Genomic DNA, 25,014 nt, shown 5'->3' on the forward strand with positions numbered 1-25,014 from the left:
AAGCAGAGGTAAGTCCTGGATGGGCGGTCAGCGAGGGCCCGGTGTCCGAGAGGGGGGCAGGCGCCCAGTCCAGGCGGGAGCAGAGGGCCGGGCCCAGGCAAGGCTGATGGGAAGGGGCGGCTCCTGTGCCCTCCCCCTGCCAGGCCCTGGTCCCTACATCTCCCCCACCCAGGCCTCCTGGCATCCGACTGAGGAAACCAAGTCTCCCTCCTGAAAGAGCTAATCTTTTTTTCATCCTTCCTGCCTCTGACCTTGTCTTCCACTTTCTCCCTCCCAAATCCGATGATGGATAGTAAAGTCCTCTGCAGACTGTAAATGGGCAGCCCATCCCACCCAAGGAGCAATCAGCAAACTATTGCTCCCAGCAGACGGGTGGAGTCTTCCCCAGCCACCCACTGCCTCCTTCTGCCATCCCCTCCCCTCATTAGTCCCTCCCAATCTAGCAGCTCCCTCCCTCAGCTGCTGTTCTCCTAACCAGCTCTCCCCCTATCTGCTCCCTCCCCCAGCCATCCATTCCCCCCCCACATCTGCTCCCTCCCCCAGCCATCCATTCCCCCCCATCTGCTCCCTCCCCCAGCCATCCATTCCCCCCCACATCTGCTCCCTCCCCCAGCCATCCATCCCCCCCCAGCCATCCGCTCCTTCATGTTGCCCCCTTGAAGGTCAGTCCCAGCGCCCGGGGCTGGGCACAGGAGGAGAGCTTCCTCCGCGCCCCTCGGAGGGACGGCTCACCTCGCCTTGCGGCTGAATCCAGGGCAGGGTCACGGGCTGGTCTTCTCCATCCAGGACCACGAAGGTCATGAAGGCGCTGTTGAGGTGCCGGCGGCAGGATTCCATCTCCTGGCGGTAAGCTTCCACGCACACCCCGACCTCCATGCTGCAGAGACCAGCAGCTGGCAGGGAAGGCCCGTCCCTGTCTCCCAGACGGTCCCCCGGGCCCGCCGGCCTTTCCTAGAAACCCTGGGAACTGACTGGCCACCAGACTTCCACCAGGAGACCTCCCCGTGCTAAGTAAACGCTGGCTTCCTTACTATTGTTATTCTCTCTAAAATCATGGCATTGGGAGCTCTGAAGTTCTGTCCTGAGACCCCTCCAAGTCCCGACAAACCCTGCTCTTCCTCCCTCCCTCCCTCCCTCCCTCCTCATGCTCACGGTCCGTGAGTTTCCTTTATGGTTTTTGGTTCACAGTTAGTTCCCACTCTTCCCTCCCCAGGACGCACACGTCCCCCCCTTATGCTCCCACCTGTTCTTGAAGGCATTATTGACGATGGCCTTGAGAACCAGCCGGTCCCCGACCTGGGAGGGGCCTCGAAAGTGGAACATCTCAATTGTCTTCAGGGTGGGATGGCCTTGACATAGGCGGCTGCGGTCATGGGGAGAAGCTGGATATCAGAGCCTGCCCGGCCCTGACCCGCCTGCCCGGCCCTGACCCGCCTGCCCGGCCCTGACCCACCTGCCCGGCCCTGACCCGCCTGCCCGGCCCTCACCCACCTGCCCGGCCCTGACCCGCCTGCCCGGCCCTGGGTCTGTCACTCAGCAGGCCTTCCAGGCCCGACTGATTATGTCCTCAGCAGGGTGGGAGCGGGGCAGGTGGGAAAGGGAGAAGTAGCAAAAGCTTATGGAAGCACAGGAGGAAAAGGAGGGAGCCGGCGGGTTATTGGCTCCCAGTCCTCCCCCCACCCAGTTCATTTGCGTTCCCTTTACTCTGAGATCAAGCTGTTCCCTCTGTCAATAATACCGCCCCATCCCAATCCTGGCCATCCTTCAAAGCCCAGTTCATGGGGACAATATGACACCATGGGTGCAACATGGCAGAAGAACAGGAGGTTCCTTAACTAAAGGGAACCTCACTTAGCCTCTCTGGGCCTCAGTTTCCTCTTCTGAAAAATAAGAGGACTGGACTCATTAGACCCTAAAGTCTATTCTAGCTCTAAAACCCTGTGCTCATCCCAGCTTTGCTCGGAAACTTTTCCCAACTACCCTCCTCTCTCCCTCCACAATCGATCCAGCAAGCAGCTATTAGGCATCTATGATGTACCAGCCCCTATGCTAGGAGCACAAACATGGAGCACCGTCCAGTCCCTGCCCTTAGGGAGGAACATGATGCAGTAGAGAAAGCTAGATTTGGGGTCTGAGGGGCTGGCTTTGACCCTCAGGACACCAGTGCGATCCCCAGAAAATCACTTCATGCCTCGGGGACTCAGTTTAATGATCTATAAAAGAAAGGGGTGTAAAATGAATCTTACACCTCCTCCATTGACTCGTTATCCTGCTCATGGTGACTTTTCTGAACCGTCCAATCTCTTCTCGAGCTTCCCAGAATCCTCTTCTCCCTCACCCCCCACTCCCTCATCCTGGCTCTCCAAGGCCACTTCCACGTTCTCACTCTCTATCGCTCAGTAGCCTCTCCTGTGTCACCCTTATCTGTGGCCCAATAACAATCCTGCCAGCTGTCGTCTATAGATCCCTCAGGAAACTCCCCTTCCATCCTCGGTGAGTTCAGGACTTGCTCGCCATCTTTTTTCTCCTCTCCAATTCCCCCTCTCATCTAGAAAACATCAATATACGTATCAATACTCCTTCAAACACTCTAAGCTTCTAGTCCCCCCCCCAGCCACTTCCCAAGACCTATTCCTCCTCCTGACTTCAACTGTACACAGGGATGGTCACCAACTTGACCATACCATCCCCCACAGATGATCCAGTTCCATGTTTCGGAAGTCCAAAATCCCCTTTCTTGCCATAATCTATTGGTTTTCCGTTTCTCCTTCTGCCTCCCCTCACTAAGACCCACCTTCATCCACAGCGCCCCCTCCAGTCCCAAACCTCTTCCAAACCGTCACTGCTTTGTTAACCACTCTCTCCCTTTTCCCTCATCTTGAGCCCTGACCTCTTCTCTTGAGTTCCCGATCGCTTTATCATACTGTGCCCTCCCAAGCCTCCACCTTGGTTCACGCCGTCCATCTTCCCCCTTGGCTCGGGCTCTTGTATGACCAAAAGAAACTGAAGCAAAGTCACAAAATCACGCTTACCGAGTCCGTCACAGATTTATGTTCCCCAACCTCCAATGGGCCGTCACTGCTGTTAAGCAATCCTCTTACATCTCCTCAATTAACTCTATCCTGCCCATGGTGACTTTTCTGAACCGTCCAATCTCTTCTCAAGCTTCCCAGAGTCCCCTTCTCCCCCTTTCTCAGGGGAGAACTTCGCCTTGTATTTCGCTGAAAAAACTGAAGCCTCTTCTCTCATCCCCCAGCTGCCTTCTGCCAGGATCTCCTCCATCATCTGTCTCAGATGAGGAGGCGGCCCTCCACCTGTCCAAAATCCCACTCCGTCCTCTGTCCTCCAGCAGAGTGCTCCCTTCATCATCCCTATTCACTCCCTTAGCTTCAGTCTCCCTTTAATGCCTACAAATAACGCCACATCTCCCCAACCTCCAAACCCTCAGACTTTACCCTTGCCGTCCCTGCTTCCTATATCTCTCCTCTCTTTGGGGGCTAAATTGCAGAAAGATAGACAAACAGATAGCTCTACTGTCTTTCCTCTCTTTTTAAATCTGTACGGTTTGTATTCCAACCTCATCACTCAAGCAAAACTACTCTCTCCAAAGATACTAGTGAGTTCTTAATTGTCAGATCCAACAGAGGGGAAAATCCTACTTCGGCTTAAGCTTCTGCCTCATAATCCAACCTTGGGATGAGGATCATAAGGCAGGGAACCCGTTAGATGGCCACGGCACCCACAAAAGACTGGGGAAAGAAGAAGGATCGTTCGGGATCGTTAAGGAAGGGTTATTCAGCTAGACCTCACCCGGCTGCGATGGTGGCCACGTTCTCCATCCAGGCCATGATTTGGCCACCGAAGGTATTGCCCTGGTGGTTGGCATGGGGGGGCAGGACCAGCTCCACACTCTCCACTCGGGTCTTCTCGGCGGGTACCATCTTACTGCAGTCCCTTCTCTCCAGATCTGACAAGGGACAAGCAACGGGGCTGAGGGCTTGCTGGCAACCAGAGGGCTGCCCTCAGGATTCCGGCTAGCTTACTGGACCAGTGAACCTTAATACACAGCTGTTTGTTTTCTATCTTTTTATCTCCAGCATCTAACACAACCCCTGCATACAGTAGGCATCTAATTAATGCTTGATGAGTTGCACTGACTCAGAGCATATCCGATGTGATCAGATCTGGGCACCACACTTTCAGAAGGTCATTTATAATTGAAAGTGCCCAGAAGACAGTGAAGGGACTCGAGCTTTTTGAGGATTGGTTACGGGAAGTGGGCACATTGAGGCTGGAAAAAAAGAATACTCAGGAATTAGGATGGATATGTTTGAATATCTGAGGGACTGACACGGCAGAGGCATCATATGTGTTCTGTTGGTCCACAGACAGAATCAGAAGCAAAGGGCAGGCAGATTTACAAAGAAGCAAACTGAGGCTCAATATTAGGAGAAGCTTCCTGGCCACGACAGTTGCCCTAAAGTGGACTGGGCTGCCTATAGAGGAAGTGGGTTCTCCCTCACTGGAGCCCTTTGAACAAAGGCTGGCAGATCCTTTTCTGGGAACGTATCAGAACAAGACATCTGGGTCTGTCATTCTATGGCCCTCTACCCATCAATCAATAAGCATTTATTAAGTTCCTACTATGTGCCAGTCATCATATGAAGCTCCTGACATACAAAGACAAAACCCCGACCTCCATGGCCTGACGCAAATGTAGTTCCCCCCCGGCCACGAATGACCTTTCTCCCTTGGACCCCAGAGGGCACTCTATCCACATCTGTATAATGTTCACATCGCAGGGTAGAGTCTGCTTTATCCTGCCATAAGCTCTATGGGAACGAGAACTGAGCTTTCTCTGCTCTCAGAACCTCTCCCAGGACCCCAAATGTTTGCCGAATCGAACTTGTTGACATTATGGTCAGTCCCAGGGGCCAGCCCATCTCCCCTTCTATTGGATGGCAGAATGATGCTTTCCGTCCTTCAAGTCAACTTCAGATCATCAGGGAGCTACTTAGACGTGGGCAAAGTGCTTTGGAAACCTTAGAGCATGGCATAAATGGCGGCTATTATCATGATTCTTTCTGGAAAGAGCTTAAGTTCAGATATATTAATTGTCTTATTAATTAATAAATAATAAATATGATCATCATAATAGAGCACATTTCTATAGCAATTGAAAGATGACAAATCATAAATATTATTACAACAGGTCACATTTCTATAGCATTTGAAAGTTGACAGATCATTTTTCTTTCAAAAACCCCAGAAAATAGGTAGTGTCCTATTATACAGATGATAAAACTAAGGATCAGAGAATAGAAAAAAGTGTCCAGGGATATGTAGCTAGTAAGTAATGGAGTCCAGATTTGAACTCAGGTTCTCCGGCCTCCAAATTCAGGATGCTTCTGCTGCCCCAAATAGGACTGACCATTAAGGTCCCTTGCTCTACAATCCCCTGAGGCTCTGAGATTCTATGAGCTTCGGAGATGTCTCCATTTTCCTTTAAAAGCTAATAATGAAGACACCACTAAAGCACTACTATCCCTGGAGTCAGAAGGACCTGAATTCAAATCCAGCCTCAGATACTTGCTAGCTGTGTGATCCTGAGTACGTCATTTAACCTTGACTCAGTTTCCCATTTGTAAAATGAGCTGGAGAAGGAAATAGCAAAACTCTGCAAAGAAAACCCATAATAAAGTCACAGAGCTGGATGGAAAAAAACGAGCATTTTCTGACCCCAGGCCACCTAAGTGATAGCCTGGGATTTGAAGAACAAGGCCATGAACACCCTCTCTGGGTCTCTCATGTTTTTAGACTAATCACATCCCCCTTAGTTTCTGAGCTTTCTGGTTGTTTTTGAATCTATCTACAATTAACAACTAGCACATACCCAAGTCAAGAGGTACCAAAGGCGCTGGATATGAATAAACTCACTTTGGAATTCATCATTTGTAATGGCAAGAAACAGGACACTGAGGGGAGGCCCATCAGTTGGACAATGGCTGAATAAGTTATGGTATGTGAATATGATGGAATATTATTGTTCTGTAAGAAATGACCAGCAGGATGATTACAGAGAGGCCTGGAGAGACTGACAGGAACTGATGCTGAGGGAAACGAGCAGGACCAAGAGAACATGGTACACAGCAACAAGATTGTGTAATGATCAATTCTGATGGACTCTTTTCAGTTGTTTTTTTTTTTTTTGGGGGGGGGGCAAATGGGGTTAAATGACTTGCCCAGGATAACACAGCTAGTAAGGTATTAAGTGTTTGGGATTGAATTTGAACTCAGCCTCTCCTGAATTAGAGCCAGTGCTCTATCTGCTGCACTATCTAGCTGCCCCAGCTCTTCAACCGTAAGGTAATTCAGGCCAATTCCAATAGACTTTGATAGAGAAAGCCAAATGGCATCCAAAAAGAGGACTGTGGGGACTGAATGTGGATCATAACAGAGCATTTTCTTTTTGTTGTTGTTTCTTTGCTTTTTTTTTTCTTTCTCATTTTTTTCTCTTTGATCTGATTTTTCTTGTGCAAAGTGATAAATGAGGAAATGTATTCAGAAGAATTGCACATGTTTAAGCTATACTGGATTCCTAGCTGTCTGGGGAGGGAGGTGGAGGTAAGGGAGGAAAAAGAATTTGAAACACAAGATTTTTCAATAGTGGGTGTTGAAAACTATCTTTACAAGTATTTTTTAAATAAAAAAGGTAATATTAAAAAAAAAAAACAGGGGCAGCTAGGTGGCACAGTAGATAGAGCACCAGCCCTGAAGTCAGGAGGATCTGAGTTCAAATCTGGTCTCCTAGCTGTGTGACCCTGGGCAAGTCACTTAACCCTAATTGTCTCAGGAAAAAAAAATGTGGAGTTGACTAGAGAGACTAATATGTATACACAGATAACTTACTGAATAACTTAAATTTTAAGACTAAAAGTTTTTTAAAAGGTAGAAGTTAGGTCAGGTCACAGAAAATAGTTAGAATAGAAGAACACGGTCCAGTAAAAAATAACATCAGGAATGCAAAAATTTAGAAGGAGCTAAGGCCGGCAAGGAAATCTAAAATCAACAAAAGGAAGTTTTCCAACTCATAGTGGTAGAAGTCATAGAAGGAATCGGACCTTTGCTTGTGGTGGATAAGACAATAAAAAGTGACAACAAAGTGTTCAGTGTTTGATTCCTATTTTGCTTCTGTATTCTTGGCTAAACAGAATGATCTTTGGATTGAAAAGAGCACAACAAAAGTTGGCCGACAAAGGAGATGATACTCAAGATAGACAAAGAGATAAGAAGAACTCCTTCGGGACTCCGAATGCAATCAAGTCACAAGGCCCAGCTGAACCACATACATTCCTAGGTACTGACTATAAGAATGATGCTACTGGATTGGAGAAGGGCAGATATTATCCTGATTTTGTATAAATAAATAAACAAACAAACAAACAAATAAATAAATGAATGAATAAATAAATAAACGAATAAATAAACAAACAAATAAATAAATAAATAAATAAATAAATAAATGAAAATAAAACATTAATAATAATAATAATAATAATAAAAAAGGCTGGGGGAGAAAACCGATGCTATGAACTATAGGTCAGTGAGTTAGGTTTCTATTTTAACACAATTCTAGAACAGATAATTAAAAAGATGGTGAGAGAACATCTAGAAAAGCAATGATCCAGGATAGCTTCATCAAGAACAAGTACTCCAGACTAGCTCAGTTTCCTTTTTTGCCATGTTTAGTGACCCACGGAGGAGGGAAATGATATGTATACAGTTCATGGAGATTCTAGCAAAGCATCTGATCAGATCTCTCAGGGACAAAATAAAGAAGACTTATTCCAGGGGACCACTGATGAAGCAAATTACCCACTTCCTAACAGACAGATAGGCAACAGACACAAGATACAGAATGAAACATATAATCACCAGAAGAATTTGTTTAGCTGAGTTTTGCATATTTGTTTTTTTAAGTCTGTTTTTTAATTTTTTCTTAATTTTCCAAAAAATTGAAACACCCATGTACCAGATAATTGTTGAGTTCCTAACGCATGAAAATTGGAAGAAAATCAAAGGTCATATAATATAACCCTTTTATTTTACAGAAGAGTAAACTGAGGTACACAGAGGGGCAGACTTACTCTAATTGTTAGGAAGGCGTGGTCAGGGAGGTCAGAGGGAAATGGGGAGGATGCAAAGGCCCACTTTTTGCAACTCGAATCCTTTGTTCTGCCTATTGGGGCCAACCGAGTAAGTCTAATCCCTTTTCCACACAGATCTGCAAATTCTTCTGTTCTCTGGATGAGCTCCGTTTCATCTGGCCCGCTTTTCAGTCTTATCACCCTAGTAAACCTTTTCTGGACTTTAATCCCAGCCCATTCCTCTCTTCCCACCCCATGGCCCGCTCCCACAGGGGCACCTCACCATCCTGAATGACACTCTTGGCCAGCAGGTCCTGGATGGTTTCCGTGTACAGCAGCCTCATTCTTCGACGCTCCGCCGCCACACTGTACTCCACCTTTTCCTCCTCCGTCAGCGGCAGGATCTGTTTGAGCTTTACCTGCCACCCAGAATTGGAGAGAAGGAGCAAGGGCAACAAGAGACTGAAGTCAACAAAAAGTGCATCTATTTATACCCCTGAATGACCCATGCATTGGTAGGAGTCAGGGTGCCATGAAGAAGGTTCATCTTTGGGACCCCACCTTGGACAGCTCCACGGCATCTTTCCTTCCAAAGCTCTCTAGGTTACTGGCCTTGAAGACCCTGAATCCTTCCCCTATACCTCCCCTGACCTCTCTGACCAAGCACTCTATCCTATTCTCTAAGTCTACCCTTGATTTAAAAGAAAGAGATTATTTCTCTCAGTTTCTTTTCCTTCTTTCTGGAATATTATGAGACATTATAATGTTACAGTCCATAATATATCAGATATTATAATGTTACATTTATAATATATCAGATATTATGTTACAGTCTATAATACATCAGATAATATAATAGTCTATAAAATATCAGATATTTTATTACTATAGTCTATAATATATTATATAAGATGGTATAATATTACAGTCTATAATGTATCAGATATTATAATGTTCTCTGTCCGGATTTCCCACAATGGGGGGAAAGGCCCCTTGCGACATAACCCTGACCTCTCCCCTTTACACACGGCAAATAAAGTACATGCTGCCTAGACAAGCCCTTGTCGGCCTCCTCCTCTTTGTATTTCTTTCCCTAATCACAGGTGATCAAACTGTGATCCTGAGATAGATGTTTCTCGTCTTTAAGGTGATTTCATGAGTCAGAAGCCCCCGAGTCCACAGCCAGGTGCTATTTTAAGCAATTTCTGAAGAAAATAGACAGAAGGAGAAAACCAAGTCCTGGTTTCCCAGAAGACACTGACCTTAAGGGAGCTGTTGAACAATATAGAGTTAAAGTAAAGATGCAATGTCGATTCAACAGTCCCATTAAATGTCTTTAATTTAAACATTTTAATGTTTTTAAGTGTCCATCTCCTGGGAGAGTCCAGTAAGAGTTCTTAGTGACTGGATCGAGTTTTGAGTCATTGTCAGTACATACATATTAGTTTTTAGTGTTCTAAGCATTTCTTTCTTAGTGAAGGAAATAAATAACTGTCCCAATGGACATTGACCTAGAAATGAGTCAAATCTAAGCTTTTGGTGATTTTCCATAAGACTCTGAGGAGGAAACATAAAGAACCAAAGAGTACAAGAAAGAAACTGGCCCCTCTTTTTTAGACGTCAAGCTTCCTCAGGTCTGAACCTAGGGGACCCTTAGTGGGAGAAGGCAAGTGAGCCCCTGAGCCCCATAGCGATTTCTGTATTTACATATGCAAATACGTGACCCACCCTCATGGAATGGTAGTTCCCAGAGGGCATTTTTCTTTTTGTAATCCCAAAGCCTGGCTAGCACTCAGTAGGTACTTGATGAATGTTTGTTGATTGATCGATTTTAGCTTTAAATCCTCTGGTTCCAAAAGGTCCCTGCACGTACTAGACACATAATAAGTGTTAACAGGACTTTGCTGCTCAGGTTGTGGATGCTAAGGCATCTTCCTACTCTTGGGTCACTGGCACTACCACATGTATATAGATAATATAGCCATATATTATATTATTTTGTATATAACATAATATAGACCAGGATATTATAATATTTGATATGTAGACTATAACATTATAATATCTGATACATTATAGATGTTATATCAGACATTATAATGTTGCATATATTATAGACTATAGTATTAAAATATCTGATATTATAATTTTAATTTAAATATTTTTCTGATTTAAACATAATTCTGATATATTATGGATTGTAACATTATAATATCTGATATAGTATATTATAGCCTATAACATTTTAATATAGGATATATTGTAGACTGTAATATTGATTCTTCTCTAAAGTAAGACCTAGACCCTTCCCCTTGTCTCAATCAGTTTACCAGGGGTTCAACTGACATCAACCAATAAATATTTGTTGAGCATCTACAAGAATGGTAGTAAAGTGGTTAGCACTGGGCTGGGAACCAGGAAGACTTGTCTTCCAGAATTCAAATCTGGGCTCAGATGTGACCCTGGGCAAGTCACTTAACTCTGTTTGCCTCAATTTCCTCATCTGTAAAATGAACTGAAGGAGAAATTGGCAAATCACTTTAGTATCTATCAAGAAAACCTCAAATGGGGTCATGAAGAGTTGGGCATGATTGAGAACAACTGATCCACACTCTATATATCAAGCACTGTGCTAGATACTGGGGTTACCCAAAAAGAAAAAAAAAACATGTTCTATCCTCAGAGAGCTTCCATTCTCAGAGAGGAGAGAGCATGTAGAGAGATACCTAAGGAGAAGGGGGCAATTAGTCTTTGACCCATTAGTTCACTGGTGTTGAGTGATGCAGTCACAGAAACAAAGAACTTATCACAGAGGTAATAAAGTAGTAATATGTCTGAGGGGTTAAAGAATTACAAAGCTGTTGTAACCCCAGACAGCCCTTACAAAGTATAGCAAAGCTTCTCTGATCGAATTGGAAAGAGAATTAGGGGCTTGCTGGCTGAAGACCGGCCCTATCCTAGAGGTCTTTAAATAGCTGAGGTGGCCATTCCCCCAAGTCGATGATGCAGCTCAGAGTTTCAGGCACAGGGCAAGGGTGTGTGGAGTGTGTAAAGATAAAAAGTAGTAGAGTGGGGGGAAAGGAAGGGATTTTCTTACAGACTTAGTTTCATTAGCTACAATATCTAATAACAAAAATGCTCAACTGGCAGTCAGTCGACTAGCAATTATTAAGTACCTACTGTGTACCAGGCAGTTGGGATACAAAGAAAGGCAAAAACTACTCTCTGCTCTCAAAGCGTAATGGGAGAGACAACATTAGAAACAACTCTTTACCAAGAAGCCATAGGTGGGATAATAAACAGGAGAAGGTACTGGCATTAGGAGCGAAATCTGGATCAGGAGACTTGCCTGGGACTTGAAAGAAGCAGGGAGACCAAGGGACAGAGATGAAGAGACAGATAGCTCTGGGCACAGGGGACAACAAGCAAAAATGATCAGTCAGGACTTGACAAGGGGATCTAAAAATTGTCTGCAAAGAGATCAGTGAAACCATGGGAACTGATGAGATCACCAAGCGAAGCAGGAGAAGAGAAAGTGGTGCGGGACAGAACTTTGGGATCCCCAGTATTAGTCTGACCTGGAAGAGGATCCAGCAAAGGAGACTGAGAAGGAGCTGTCAGAGAGGTAGAAGGAGAACCAGGGTGGGGAAGAGACACACACACAGAGAGAGAGAGAGAGAGAGAGAGAGAGAGAGAGAGAGAGAAGTACAGAGAGAGAGAGACAAAGAGAGAAGGGAGGGGGAAGGAAACAGACAGACAGGAGAGGGAGACAGAGACAGACCGACAGAGAAATGAGAAATGAGAGAGGAGAGTGGGAAGAGAGAGAGAGAGAGGAGAAAGAAGAGAGAAAAAAATAAGAGAGAAAGGGAAGAGAGAGAAAAAGACAGGGGGGAGGGAGAAAGGAAAGCAGGGGGAGAGAAAGAGACAGAGAGGGAAGAAGGGGGGATTAGGGAGAGGAAGAAGAGAGTTCTTCAAAAGTGGAGCCAGAATCAAGAAGAAGGTTATTAGCCTATAGCATTCTTCCTTAAAGAAAGATGAGCAAGTAAGAGCATCCCTCTGGTCTGTTTCAGTCTGCCGGGGGCTCTGCTGCATCAACAAGTGTTGGTAAAGTACCTGCTACGTTCCTGGCAGGACTCTAAGTGTTTGGAGAACTCCAAAGATCAAAAGACCCTCCAGGAGCTAATATTATATAGGGAAGACAATATGTACTTAGATAAATCTATATTGAATATATGTAAAATAAATGCGAGGCCTACACATGTATAATTGATAGCAAATTGCTGGCCTTCTCAAGGAGAAGGGAGGGAAAATAGAACTTCATTTTTAAAAAAGAATGTTTCTGTATGGGACTACCTGCCAGCTAGGGGAGGGGGCGGGGGAAGGAGGGGAAAATTTGGAACAGAAGTTTTTGCAAGGGTTAATGTTGAAAAATTACCCATGTCTGTCAATATAAAGTAATTATTAAATAAAAATTTTTAAAAAAAGAAAGAAAAATTACCCATGCATAGGTTTTGTAAATAAAAAGCTACAATAATAAAAAAGAATGTTTAAATTTTTGTTTACATATAATTGAGAAAAATAAAATGAGAATTAAATGGAAAATAAATACAAGTTCATTTGGGGGAAGTAATCCACAATTTGAACCTAGGCCTTCTTATTCCAAATCTAATGTCCCTTCCACCATCTCCCAGAATTACAGAATATCCGCGTTTAAAAGGACTTCAGAGATTATCTAGTCCAGGCCCCTTTTACAGATGAGGAAGACCCTAAATTCTTACATCCGGAAATTGGGTACAAGGTGATACTTTAGGAAGCATTTCAGCTTCAGAAGAAAATATCAGGCTTGATTTTTGTTCTATCACTTTATAGTAATAGCTCATATTTATATAGTCGTGAGATACTTAACACGTGTTTTATTTGACTCTCACAAAGACTCCGTGAGGTGATGCTTTTGTGGTCCTGATTTTATAAAAGGAAACTGAAGTGACTGGCCCAGGGTGACACAGCTAGGAAGAACTGGAATTCAGATCTCTCTGACTTCGAGTGCCCGGAGCTTCCTGTCCATCAGTGGCTTCATTGAGTTCCCTTTTCTATCAGGAGCCTAAACCAGTGCCCAAGTTTTTATTCCATCGAGTCCAACATCCTTGGTACGGCATCGATAGGCCAGGAAACTTGGTGTACGAGTGATCTCTAGGCTGAACTTTTTATTTGGAGGATGCTAAGCGTCCCAGTGGAGTGCCGGGTTAGGAATCAGAAACCCCCGAGTTTGAATTCTGGGCAAGCTGCTTAAGTTCCCTGTGCCTCAGTTTCCCCCTCTGTAAAATGGAGACGATATCACCCGCCTCCCAGGCAGGTTGCAAAAGATCGAACGAGATAATGTAAGTGAAGCATTTTGCAAACCTTAAAGCTCTGTACAAATGCCAGCTATTATTATTAACATCAGTAAGTTGATGGTAGTGATTATAATAATAGTATAGGTTATGGCATTGTGGTTCAAACCAGATGCTTCCCCCAGGAATGATTAACCGAGCCAGAGATTATAGTTTAATTATCTGGGCAATTATGTTCCTTACCTATGCTAGCTTATTTCCTACCATTCAGCTGCTTGCCCCAGCCAGCCCAGGCTCCTGGCCGTGCCTGAATGAAGAACCTTTGCTCCCGCGCCATGCCCTCTTCCACTAAAGCTCGTGTCGAAAATGTCTTCCCTCAACTCCCCACTCAAGGGTTGTCTTTGGAAATAAAATTTTAAAAAGAATCATCTCCTCCAGGTGGCCTTCCATGATTGCTGACCAACTCCTCCCCTGCCTGGTCCCTCGCTCTCTAAGGAACAATAAGACATACAACCAGATCGGGGACTGCAGGATTCAAATAATGGCACTAAGGTCTGCAAAGCACTTTACAAACGATCTCATTTTATCCTCACAACAACCAGAGTTGTGGGCACTATTATTATCCTCACTCTACAGATGAGGCAACTGAGGCCGACCGAGCCTAAATGGCTTTCCTGGTAGTAAGTGTCTAAGACAGGATTAGAACTCTGGTCTCCCTGACTCCAAGCCCGGTGCTTTATCGGGGCTTTACCAGCTGCCTCCAGACCCGTGAGAGGATTTAGCCACTGTGACACACGGGGAAAATCAGTTCCCAGTCTCTGTTTTCTGTAAAATGAGAAACAGCCTCCTTTGGGAGGAGGGAGACTTTCATTGATTTTATCTGTATCCTCAGCACCGAGGACAGTGCTTGGAAATGACTGAATAAAAAATAAAGATTGATAGAGGGGAGGGGCCTTCCAGGGTCTCCCGGATCAACAAACTATCCCAACTAATCAGACAACGCATTGGCCGGCCTCTGCTCGAGGGACCGCCAGGGATAGGGGAGTGTGCCGCCGAGTTGGCCCGTCCCATCCTGGGACAATGCAACTGTGAAGAATTTCTTCCTGACGTCAACTCTCTTCTGGTTTCTGCTCTCTGGGACCACAGAGAATAAATCCAATCCCGTTTCCCTTATTAGCACTTCAGATAATAGAAGAAGGCTGTCAGCCCTCTCCTTCCCCTGCCCTCCTTCCTCACTCCAGTGCTCTCCTTTGCAGCTTCTTCCTCCACTCTTCATACAGTAGGAATGGAAGGAAGGTGGAGAGTGTTCCAGTTTCTGGCTGCACAAGATCTGGGTTTGAATCCCACCTCTGACATTTTTAGGTGCTGTTACTTTGTAGAATTCTTCCTGGATCCTCCTCGTCTGTGACCCCGGTCCTGCATCTAGGACCCTATGATCCCCAAACACTCTCTAGAGATTCCCGCCTCGCTTGGCCCTCCATCATTTCAGGGGCATTGGCTGGACTCTGTTGGGACAAACCCTCTCGGCTGCCTCCCCTGCCCCAGGGGAGCTGAAAGGCTCCTGAGGGTCCGGACCCCTCGACCACATGCTCTGCAGTTACAGGGGAACCCTGGCCCAGGGGAGCTGAAAGGTGAAGGCGGTCCTCTCCCTACCTTGGAAGACTCTCTCTGGGCCACAAACGTGGCCAGAGCTTTGCACACGCTCCACTGCTTCTCGGTGCAGGGGTCCTCCGAGGTGACCTGGATACCCACCTGGAAACGTAAAGGCCTCGGGGTTGGAGGGAGCTCAGCAGGAGGGGCTTTGGGCTCCCATCGGCCTCCCTAAGAGTTCCCAAAGCCCTGGTCCTTCCTGGTACTCACACGTGTCCAGGCCTGACTGGGAAGAAGCCTAATCTAGATTCTGAATGTGCCTTGGGGTCCCATGGAAAAACATGGCCGCAAGGAGCAGGCCAAAGGGAGCACATGGGACGAGTCCAGAAGGCCACGGGCCTCCCCGGTATCCCGGAAGGGGGCGGAGAGAGCCGGGCTCATGGGAAATGGCCCTCCTTGCCGTGGGAAGTTGGCCCCACCTCGTGGAGAGAAAGATTCCACGGGGTCACGGCAGGATTCAGAAGCCTGACGAAGTTCTGGAAGATTTGTGATTTACAAGAAATTCCCAGTGGGGAAAGTCCCTCTACCAATCAGATCACCACCTGCCTCTAGCGCTTGTAGTCCTAGAGCGTTGTCCAGGGCCAGGGGAAACATTAATCTTCTTTAATATTGCAAGGAGCCTCCATTTCTGGTTTCCTTAGAATAACAAAGATCACAAACCTTCTTGGCCTTGGAAAGTGGACTTTAATAGTTGCTGTAACTGTAAAATATGTCTTGGTCTCCCCCCTGCTGGCCAAGCTCCTGGACGTGAGTGGGAGCACCCGCTGGGAGGCTGCTGCCCAAAGCCCATCGGGGCCGGGCCCAGGATGTGCTGGAAGTGGGCGCTCAGGGTTTGTCCGAAGTCCCAGAGAGGACTGTAACCCAGGACTCCCGGCTCCCGGCCCAGCATCCTGCTTACTGCGCCACACTGCCAAAATACTCAGACCTCCCGAGGGCAAAGAACCGGGACGCGGGGTCTGGATTCTGGTTCCTAACTCGATGATCTTGGGTAACTCATTTCCATTCTCTGGGCCTCGGCAGCAAAGTAGGAGAGAGGCCTTAGATGACTCTCCTCAGGGGGCAGTTATAAATGTCGGGGTTTGTGAAGCTCAGAACAGGAGAGATGGGAGCTGTCATTGATGTTGGGCAGGAAAACCTGAGCGTGGAAGTCAACAGCCAAGAGTGGCCAGCAGGAAGGAGGCACCCTAGTGGGGGGGACTTGGGGTGCTGGGCTCGGGCAGTGAGCCAACCACCCAGCTCCCAGATGGCGCCTCGGGGGCCCAAGCTCTCTCATCCCCCCACCCTACACACCTCTCCTCCTCCTCTAACTGCCCCACACGCACTCCGTCCTGCTTCCCAGTCTCCAAACACACCTCGCCCCTCACCCCAGCTGCAGCCCCCCCAGGCTTCCCCTTGACCCCCATACGAACCTCCATGCTGGAGTTGAAGGCCCGGTTCACCTTGGCTTTTATGTAAACCACCTGTCCAGTTCTGGGAAAAGAACAAGAAGTGTGACATTAACAGTCAAACTGGACGCAGTCAGGCCCAAGAGGACCTGGATTCAAATCCTGGCTGGGTCGCTTCCCTCCTGGCTGTCAGCAGTGTCCCGAGCTGTGCAATGAGGGAGTCAGGAGGGCGATCTCCAAGTGCGTTTCAGCTCTCAGGCCTACGACGCCAAGTTATCCGGGGAGAGAGGAAAGGAGACCTGCGGCCCCGAGGAGACGGCCCCCCGGGACAGCTCTCCCCAGGGCTCAAAGACCGTCCTAAGAAGACCATGTAATGTTCTCAGGCCCTCCCGGCACTACATCACAGAGCCCTTGTGTAATATTTGGAAGAGCCCTTGATTCGGAGTCAAACTATCCCAGAAGCCCCTTCCCACTGGTGTCTGGGGGAGCTGCTCCCTCTGCGGGCCTGGAGCCCTGTGTCACCAGTAAGGGCAGTCGGGGACCCTTCGGCTGGCTGCACTCGGGCCTCCTGGGGGAGAGGCAGCCCCCGTGTCTGGTGGGCACTCAGGCCTGGGAGAGCTGGGAGCCTCTTGGAGAGCTGAAGCCTGTGACATCGTTGGAGGGACAGTGTGGGCAATGGCGAAGCTCTGCTCGGCTACCCTGGGGGGGGGGGTGGCAAGTTACTGAACCTTCCTAGGCCTGTCTTTTAGGGGCAAAGGAAGCTCTTGGAAAAGAACGCCAATTCCTTCCCTGGGGAATTTAACTGATGGTGAAATGTTCGAGAAAAGCAATGGGCCCCTAGTATGCACTTCCCAAGATGCCTTGCCAGCCCGCTCCCTCGGACACCTGGATCGGAGGCCCACGTGGTACCGGGCACTGGGGACACGAAGGGCGTCAAAAACAAACGTTCACAATCTAATGTCTAGAAAACGCGTGAATGAATATGTACAAAGAGGCTGTGGGCAGGATGGATGGGAGCCATTAGCAGAGGGCGGGCCCTAGAGCTGAGGGGTTTGGGCCTCCTGGGCTTTTAGCTGGGACTTAAAGGAGGCAGGGAGGGCGGTCGGCAGAGATGAGGAGGGCGAGAGCTCCAGGCTCGGGGCGCTGCCGGAGAAAATGCCTGAACCTGGAGATGGGGTTTGGGGGGGTGTGGGGGACAGCCCCCAGGCTGGCGTCACTGCAGGGGGCAAGGCTGAAGGAGACCGGAAAGGCGGAGGGGGCCAGCCTGAAGGCCTTTGGATGCCGGGCAGAACATTTTGTACCGGATCCTGGAGGTGCCTGGGAGCCTTTGGAGTTTGCTGAATACCTTCCCCCTCCCTTCCCCAGAGTGGCCCGAGACAGGGTCTTCTCCCAGAAGTCTGTTTGTCTCTGCCCAAGGCATGGAATTCCCCTTCCTCTTCTCCTGGCTTTCCAGCCAGAATTTCCCACAATTCTCCACCCAATGCCCTTGAGGAACAGTTAGGAATCTTCTGCTTTCTCCCATCCCAATGGCAGCAATAGCTGAGAGAGAGAGAGAAAGAGACAGAGACAGAGACAGAGACAGAAAGAGACAGAGACAGAGAGACAGAGACAGAGAGACACAGAGACAGAGGGAGAGAGACAGAGACAGAGACAGAGAGAGAAAGAGACACACACACACAGAGAGAGACAGAGAAAGAGAGAGACACAGAGACAGAGAGAGAGAGAGACAGAGAGACAGAGACAGAGACAGCGTGACAAAGAGAGAGAGAGAGAGAGAGAGAGAGAGAAGAGACAGAGAGACAGAGACAGAGAGAGAGAGAGACAGAGAGACAGAGACAGAGAGAGAGAGAGAGACAGAGAAAGAGAGAGAGAGAGAGAGAGAGAAACAGAGACAGAGGGAGAGACAGAGAGACAGAAACAGAGAGACAGAGAGAAACAGAGACAGCGTGACAAAGAGAGAGAGAGAGAGAGAGACAGAGAAAGAGAGAGAGAGAGAGAGAGAGAGAGAGAGAGAGAGAGAGAGAGAGAGAGAGGAGTGTGTGGGGGTGTGCAGGCAAAAAGGTGCACTGTAGATGTGGCCTTCCTGGCTAGGGAGGGCCAGGGCCCAGTCCGGTCTGAGCGCCTGTGGAGTTCTAAGGGAAGGTCCGCCTGGAAAAGAGAGTTCTCCTGGACAAGGCAGGGAAAGTGGAGGCCCGGGGATCTCGCTCTGTAGTCGTCTGCCCGCGCCCTTTTCTGTGAAGGGAGCCCTGGTCTGGATGCTCCCCCGGGTCGCCCCTTCTCAGCTCTGACTCTCCAGGTTCTGACCCCCCCAGTCTCCCCAGCCTCGACTCCCCATCCCTAAGTTGCTTTTCTCCCTGGTCAAGACCTGGGCCTCCGCTTCCTCCCCTGCACGGGCCGACGGTTATGGCCCAGGCCCACTCCTCGCGCCTCTCCCTGGGCCCGGGCCAGCCTCGATGCCTGGGAATGCTCTGCCCTCCTGCTGACCTTGCCGACTCATCCAACCATGGCCCCCCACTCCTTTCAGGGCCTCCCCGGTGCCCGGGCTGAGAGGAGCGGCCACTCTGGTTCTGGATAGGCCGGCGTCACAAGCCACGAGCACTGGCTCGGTCTCGGTCTCTCTGTCTCTGTCTCTCCCCTCTTTTTTTTTAATCTTCATCTCTCTCTGTCTGTCTTCCTCTCTCTCACAGTCACACACAGAGATCCGCTCCCCTCCCTCTCTCTCTCTCTCTCTCTCTCTCTCTCTCTCTCTCTCTCTCTGTCTCTCCTTCCCCCCATCTCTGTCTCTCTCTATCTCTACCTCCCCCTCCCTCTTTTTAATCTCTATTTTCCTCTCTCTCACACACAATCACACAGACACACACATCACAGAGAATCCCTCCCTCCCTGCCTCTTCTCTCTCCTTCCCCTCTCTCTCCTCTGTCTCTCTCTGTGTGTCTCTGTCTCTCTTCTTATCTCTGTTTTCCTCCATCTCTCACGCAGTCACATGTAGAGAATCCCTCCCTCCCTCCCTCTCTCCTCTGTCTGTCTCTTCCTCCTCCTTCCCCCTCCCTCTCCTTCCCTCCTCCCTCTCTCCCCCTCCCTCCCTCCCTCTCTCCCAGCCCTGGGCACGGGGCCAGCAGACTCCTTGCCCGGATGCGTCAGAAGCACTCGGCACAGCGAGGCGTGGGCGCCCGCCAGCATCCTGCAGAGGTGCCATCCAATGGAGACAAGAGGGAACAAGTCCCCCTTGGCAGGGAGACTCCTCGGGAGAGCCAGGCCCTCCCTCCGCGCACTAGCACAACAGCGGCCTTCGATGTGCTGCCGCAACATCCAGCCCACACCCCCGGTACCCAAGCAGGCGCATCCTGCTTCGGGAGGGCCTCTCGGTGCCAGCGGGACCCTCCCGGGAGCGGGAGCCCAGGCCCTGCCCACACGTGCCCCAGTCCTCCATGACAGCCTAGGCTGCTGACCGCCTGAGCCCTCCGGAGCCTCCTTAGCTCCCCGAGGGCCGGCTTGCTGCTTGCTTGTAAAGGAGCTCAACCCTTAGCACACAGAAGGAGCTTAAGCAATGCGCCATCCATCCGTGTGCCCATCCCTAGCCAGGGAGGCCGCCCCCGCCTTTGTGACCAATGTGACTGAGGGGCAGTCACTCTGCCTTCCATCCTTCCATCCACGATACCTGGCTCTGCCTTCCGGAGTCCAGGCAGAATACAGGCAATCCCCCTTCTACAGCCCTCCAAGGCAATTATTCTGTCCTGCCTAAGCCTTCCCTTGGGGTCACTGGCCGGTGCCATAGTCAGGAAGTCTCCCGCGTCCAGTCTGACCCCTACTGTGTGCCGGACAAGTGGCCATCGGGCCTCCCCCCAGGGATGACGGGAAGCTCACCCCCCTGCACAATTGGCCACCCCCTCGCTGCACAGTCCTCCTAGTCTGAAAGGGCCCCCACAAGCCATCTTGTTCAACCTTCCCACTCTACAGATGAGGAAACTGAGGCTCCAGTGGCAGAAGAAACAGGTGCTCGGAGTGGATCTGAGTGGCTTCGGAATCAGGGTCCTTTCCCCCTTCTCAGCTGCCTCCCTACAAGGCTGCCCGGCCTAGCTCTGAGACAAAGAAGAACAATCCCCCTCCTCCTCCAGAGCAGCCTTTGGCCACTTAAGCTCCGGCCCGGGCTGTCTCCACCCCAAGCCTTCTCCTCTTCAGGGCTAAGTGCCCTCAGCTCCCAGCAAGCTTCAGAGGGCACGGTTTGGGGGTCGGGAAGTGCTGGGGACACAGAGATCAGTGCTAGGTTGGGCTGGGGAGGGGCTCGGCCCCAAAGGGGAAGGGGAGAGCCGAGAGCGGACGAGGCGGTCACTCACCTAATGGTGTGCTCAAAATAGATGTCGTCCACCGAGGCCGTTACGCACGGGCAGCCTGCGTGTCTCTCAGCTAAACACAAGGAAAGAGGAAGGGGCGAGCGCCCCCAAAGTCACCCTCTGCCCCCCAGAATCAGAGGCACCTGGGGCTGAGCAGGGCCCTGAGCTCACCAAGATCCCCCTGACCCCGAACCCCAGAGGCGGCCGGCCAGCCGCGGGGACAGACCTCATGGCTCCCGATTTGGGCCCGCACCTAGCATGCGAAGCCTAAAATTGCCTCTCAGAGGCGTCCGCCCGGGGTCCTGACCCAGTCCGGGCTGTCCAGGGAACCGCCGCTGCCTCCTCGGTCTGCATGCTCTTCATCATCCTGGTCACCGCCCTTGGACTCTCAATGTCACCCTCACTCTGCTGCCCTCAGTCTCTCTGTCCAAAGACTTCCTGGGAGGGAAGCCCACCCTCCCCCAAGGCAGCTCCTTCCCCTCGCTGAGGATATTTGTCCTGACTTCCAGCCTAAATTTGCCCCTCGCCCCCGCTCCCATCATCCCTAGTTCTTCCTCCGGTTCCAAGGCAGCCCCTCGTCCCCCCGATGGCCACCGGGACCCGACCGGGGCTTTCTCCTTTAAAAAGCTAAACAAAAACACAAACACCATGATTTTTGGGAGCCAACCAAGACTTAAAAAAGCAGGGTAGCAACATCTAATTGCAAAATGTAATTAGCTCCTTAATGCTATTGTGTGTGCACCCTAAGCTGCATTGATTATCTTTCCCCTAAAAGAAACCACTGGGGAGACTTTATAAATTAAAAAAATGAATTTAATACATCGGCTCCCTGTGGCGTGTCGGGGAAGGCAGGCTCCGTGACTCCACCCTGGAGGTCTGTGCTCCTTCACTCCCCCGTGTCTCCCACTCCCCCCGCCACCTAGGAGGCAGCTCCCCTGGCTCAAGGCCCCGGCTCGTGGGCGGGAAGGAAGAGGAGAGAGAGCCGCTGGCAGAGCTTGTCCCGACCATCCCCGCTCTGGGTCCCCGCCAGGAACATGCACCCGGGCACATCGCGGGCTCAGCCCGGAGAGAGCCGTCACCCTTGCCCAAGGTCACGCAGCCACCGAATGCACAAGCCTCTTTCTCAGAGCCGTAAGGGCCCCCGGAACCCATCTACTCCACCCTTCCCATTTTACAGATTTGGAAACTGAGGACCAGGCAGCAAGTGGACCCAGGTGGTCTAGACTCTACACACAATATTCTTTCCACTGCATCATCACTCAACAAGCCTTTATTAAGCAGCTCCTCTGACCCAGGCACCGTGCCAGGCTCTGAGAGGATAGACAAAGAATAAAGCAAGCCCACTCGCAAAGAGCCCACGGGGCAGGACTCAAACCCAGGCCGCCGGCGCTGTCCAATGTACCACTCTTGGGCCCAAATCTGCCCCAGTCAGGAACGGCAGGGCCAGGATGGCAGCTTAATCCCAGAGCCTGTTAGCTCAGGGACTCTTAACCCAGGGACTGTAACCTGCTTTTTAAAAATATTGAGACAACTCTCCTCTAGCATAATGTTTCCTGAGTAATCCTCTGTATTTTAGCTTCAGCTTTTACCGACATGATTCTCGCATCCCGGGGATCCACAGAGCACAGAGAGCTGGGCCTGGAGTCAGGAAAATCTAGGTGCCAATTCAGTCTCAAGCCTTGCTAGCTGTGTGACCCTGGACATGTCACTTAACCCCATCGGCCTGAGTTTGTCATCTGTAAAATGGGGGCGCGCTGGAACAAGAGACTGCAAACCCCTCCCTTCAGCATCTTTGCCAAGAAAACCCCACGAATGTAATTTATGAGGTCATGAAAAGTCACACAGGACTCAATGACTGAACCACACCACATAATACAGTGTTATTGGTGAGTGTTGGTCCTGAGCCAATCTTCTGGGTTCTAACATTCTAGATTCTTAGCTTCCTCACCTTCTGATATCTCTTCCTGTTCTAATGATCTAGATTTTCTAAGAGAGGTCCCTACCAGTTTTAACTATGTGTGTTCTAAGTTGTAACATTCTGCCTTCTGAGATTTCTCTCTAGTCTATTGTTCTAGATTCTAATCGCATATGTACAAAGCTCCCTAAAAATTCTGACCATTTATGTTCTAGTTTCTAACATTCCACCCTCTGAGATCTCTCCCTGCTCTAATGTTCTAGGTTCAATGCTCTTGTTCAATATTTTGTTCTAAGTTCTGTGAACAGTGCTTTTGTTCTAACATCACATGCTCAAAGATCTCTTCCAGTTTAAACCATTTATGTTCTAGTTTTTAACATTCCACCTTCTGAGATCTCTCCCTGCTCTAATGTTCTAGGTTCAGTGTTCTTGTTCAATATTTTATTCTGTTCTTTGTTTTGTGAATAGTGTTTTATTTTCCAAGACTCCTCCCCACTCCAACATTCTCTGTTCTAACATCACATGTTCAAAGATCCTTCCAGTTTGAACCATTTATGTTCTAGGTTTTAATATTCTATTATCCTAGATCTTTTCCTATGGGAACACTGTCTGTCCCTCTTGTTCCTTCTGTTCTTTTTCTCTTTTAAAAATGTCTTTGTGACAAGAGGTGGCTCTGGGAGAGGAGAGGAGAGGAGGAGGGATACAAGGGGAAATCTAGGCAATGGTGAAAACAAAAGACACCAAGAAAAATCTATTTTGAAGGCGTTCTATGTTTTGTCTTCTAATAATTCCATACTCTGCGACGTCTTCCTGCTCAAATGCTAGCCTCTGGCTTCTCCCATTTTATTCCTTTTCCCATGTCCTGCTCTCTAAGCTGTCCCTTGCTGCTCTAACATTCGGCTTGCAGGGTGCTACATCCTAGGCTCTAGAAATCTCTCTGGCTCACGTCCCATGATCCTCCCCCCAGGTCTGGGAGTTACCCCGCCCCCCAAGGAAAAACCACCCACTCAGTCACTTGGTTGAGTGTTCCCCGCAGGGACTTTGCAGTCTCCAGCTCCTGAAGGCTCAGGCAGGCAGGCAAGACTCAGGCTGGGAGCTGCTTGGGAACGGGACTTGTTGGTACTTCTCTCCAGCCCCACCTACCAGACCAGGCCCAAGGGACAATGGGTGGCTTATTAACCAGCAAGTCTGATTGGGCCAAAAGCCATCCTTCTTTTCTTGCCCTCACTGGTTAGGGGCCAACGTCTCTTTCACCCTAATCTCCTGATGCTCTCACAGTAGGAGCCTGGCACACAGTAGGCGCCTTCTGGATGCTCATTACATTGAACTGGTTCCATCCCAAGCGGTCACCGCTGGAAGCGGGCTTTGTTCTCAGTTCCCTCGCACTATGAGGCGAGGAAGAGGAAGGGCCATATTTGTGTGTTTCTTAAACAAGGCCAAGGGCAGACACACCTTCAGGAAGCACAGCCCTCCCACCGAATCCTTGCTCCATAAACCACCATTTGGTTGGCTGCTCTCAGAAGGACCCCTGGGGAAATCTTGTTCTCTTTAGAAAGTCCCGAGTCGTTGGATTTGGGAGCCAAGTTTTCAGACACCAACAACCACATCCAAAGGACCACAGATTTAGGGCTGGAAGGGCTGTTGGAGGTCACCTCGTACAACCCCTTCATTTTACACATGAGGAAACCAAGGCCCGCAGGGACAAATCTTCTTGCCTAATTAGTAAGTAGGAAAACCAGGATTCCCCGAGCAGCTCTGGCTTCTGACAACCCCACGCTTCCAGGGTAGCCAGAATTGGGCTCACGAGACAAAACTGAAATGAAGAGGCTCGTGAAAAACAAAATGGCGTCCATCTTTGTAACACTTTAAGATGAGTGAGGATTAGAATGCCATTTTACAGATGGGAAAATTGAGGCTCATAGGTCACAAAGTAGCAAAGTTGGGATTCAAATAGACTCAGATGTCCTGACCCTAAACGAACATTGCTTATAATGTTCCAAAGAAGGCCCTGAAAAGAACCAAGGAAGGAGAGAGAAAACAATGTAGAGCCAGAACAGAGCCTTAGATAGCATTTAGTCCAAACTGCATCTTTTTATAGAAAAAGGACTGAAGTTTAGACAAGAGACGTGACCTTTCTTAGACTGTCTCTGCTCCCTCTGGTTGGAGTGAGGGGGAGGCAGCCAAATGGGGGCTCGTCCTAGATTCCCCACATTCAGGGAATCCCTTCATCGTTTCTCCCCTGGTCACTCCCCTGGA

At 49.2% G+C, this 25,014-nt stretch overlaps 1 protein-coding gene across 3 annotated transcripts in view; it reads right to left on the reverse strand.

Moving 5' to 3' along the window:
* The window catches only part of ACOT11 (acyl-CoA thioesterase 11), an 81,137-nt gene that overhangs the window by 10,269 nt on the left and 45,854 nt on the right, over positions 1 to 25,014 (reverse strand). For all 3 annotated transcript variants that reach the window (XM_051999618.1, XM_051999619.1, XM_051999621.1), the window contains exons 3-9: positions 20,847 to 20,916; positions 16,537 to 16,597; positions 15,131 to 15,229; positions 8,431 to 8,566; positions 3,811 to 3,967; positions 1,244 to 1,363; positions 733 to 877 (exon numbers count right to left, since the gene is read on the reverse strand). In XM_051999618.1, coding sequence (XP_051855578.1) covers positions 733 to 877; positions 1,244 to 1,363; positions 3,811 to 3,967; positions 8,431 to 8,566; positions 15,131 to 15,229; positions 16,537 to 16,597; positions 20,847 to 20,916 — 788 coding nt within the window. The remainder of the gene's footprint in view (positions 1 to 732; positions 878 to 1,243; positions 1,364 to 3,810; positions 3,968 to 8,430; positions 8,567 to 15,130; positions 15,230 to 16,536; positions 16,598 to 20,846; positions 20,917 to 25,014) is intronic.

Source organism: Antechinus flavipes, chromosome 4, assembly GCF_016432865.1.
Source record: "Antechinus flavipes isolate AdamAnt ecotype Samford, QLD, Australia chromosome 4, AdamAnt_v2, whole genome shotgun sequence".
Taxonomy (NCBI): domain Eukaryota; kingdom Metazoa; phylum Chordata; class Mammalia; order Dasyuromorphia; family Dasyuridae; genus Antechinus; species Antechinus flavipes.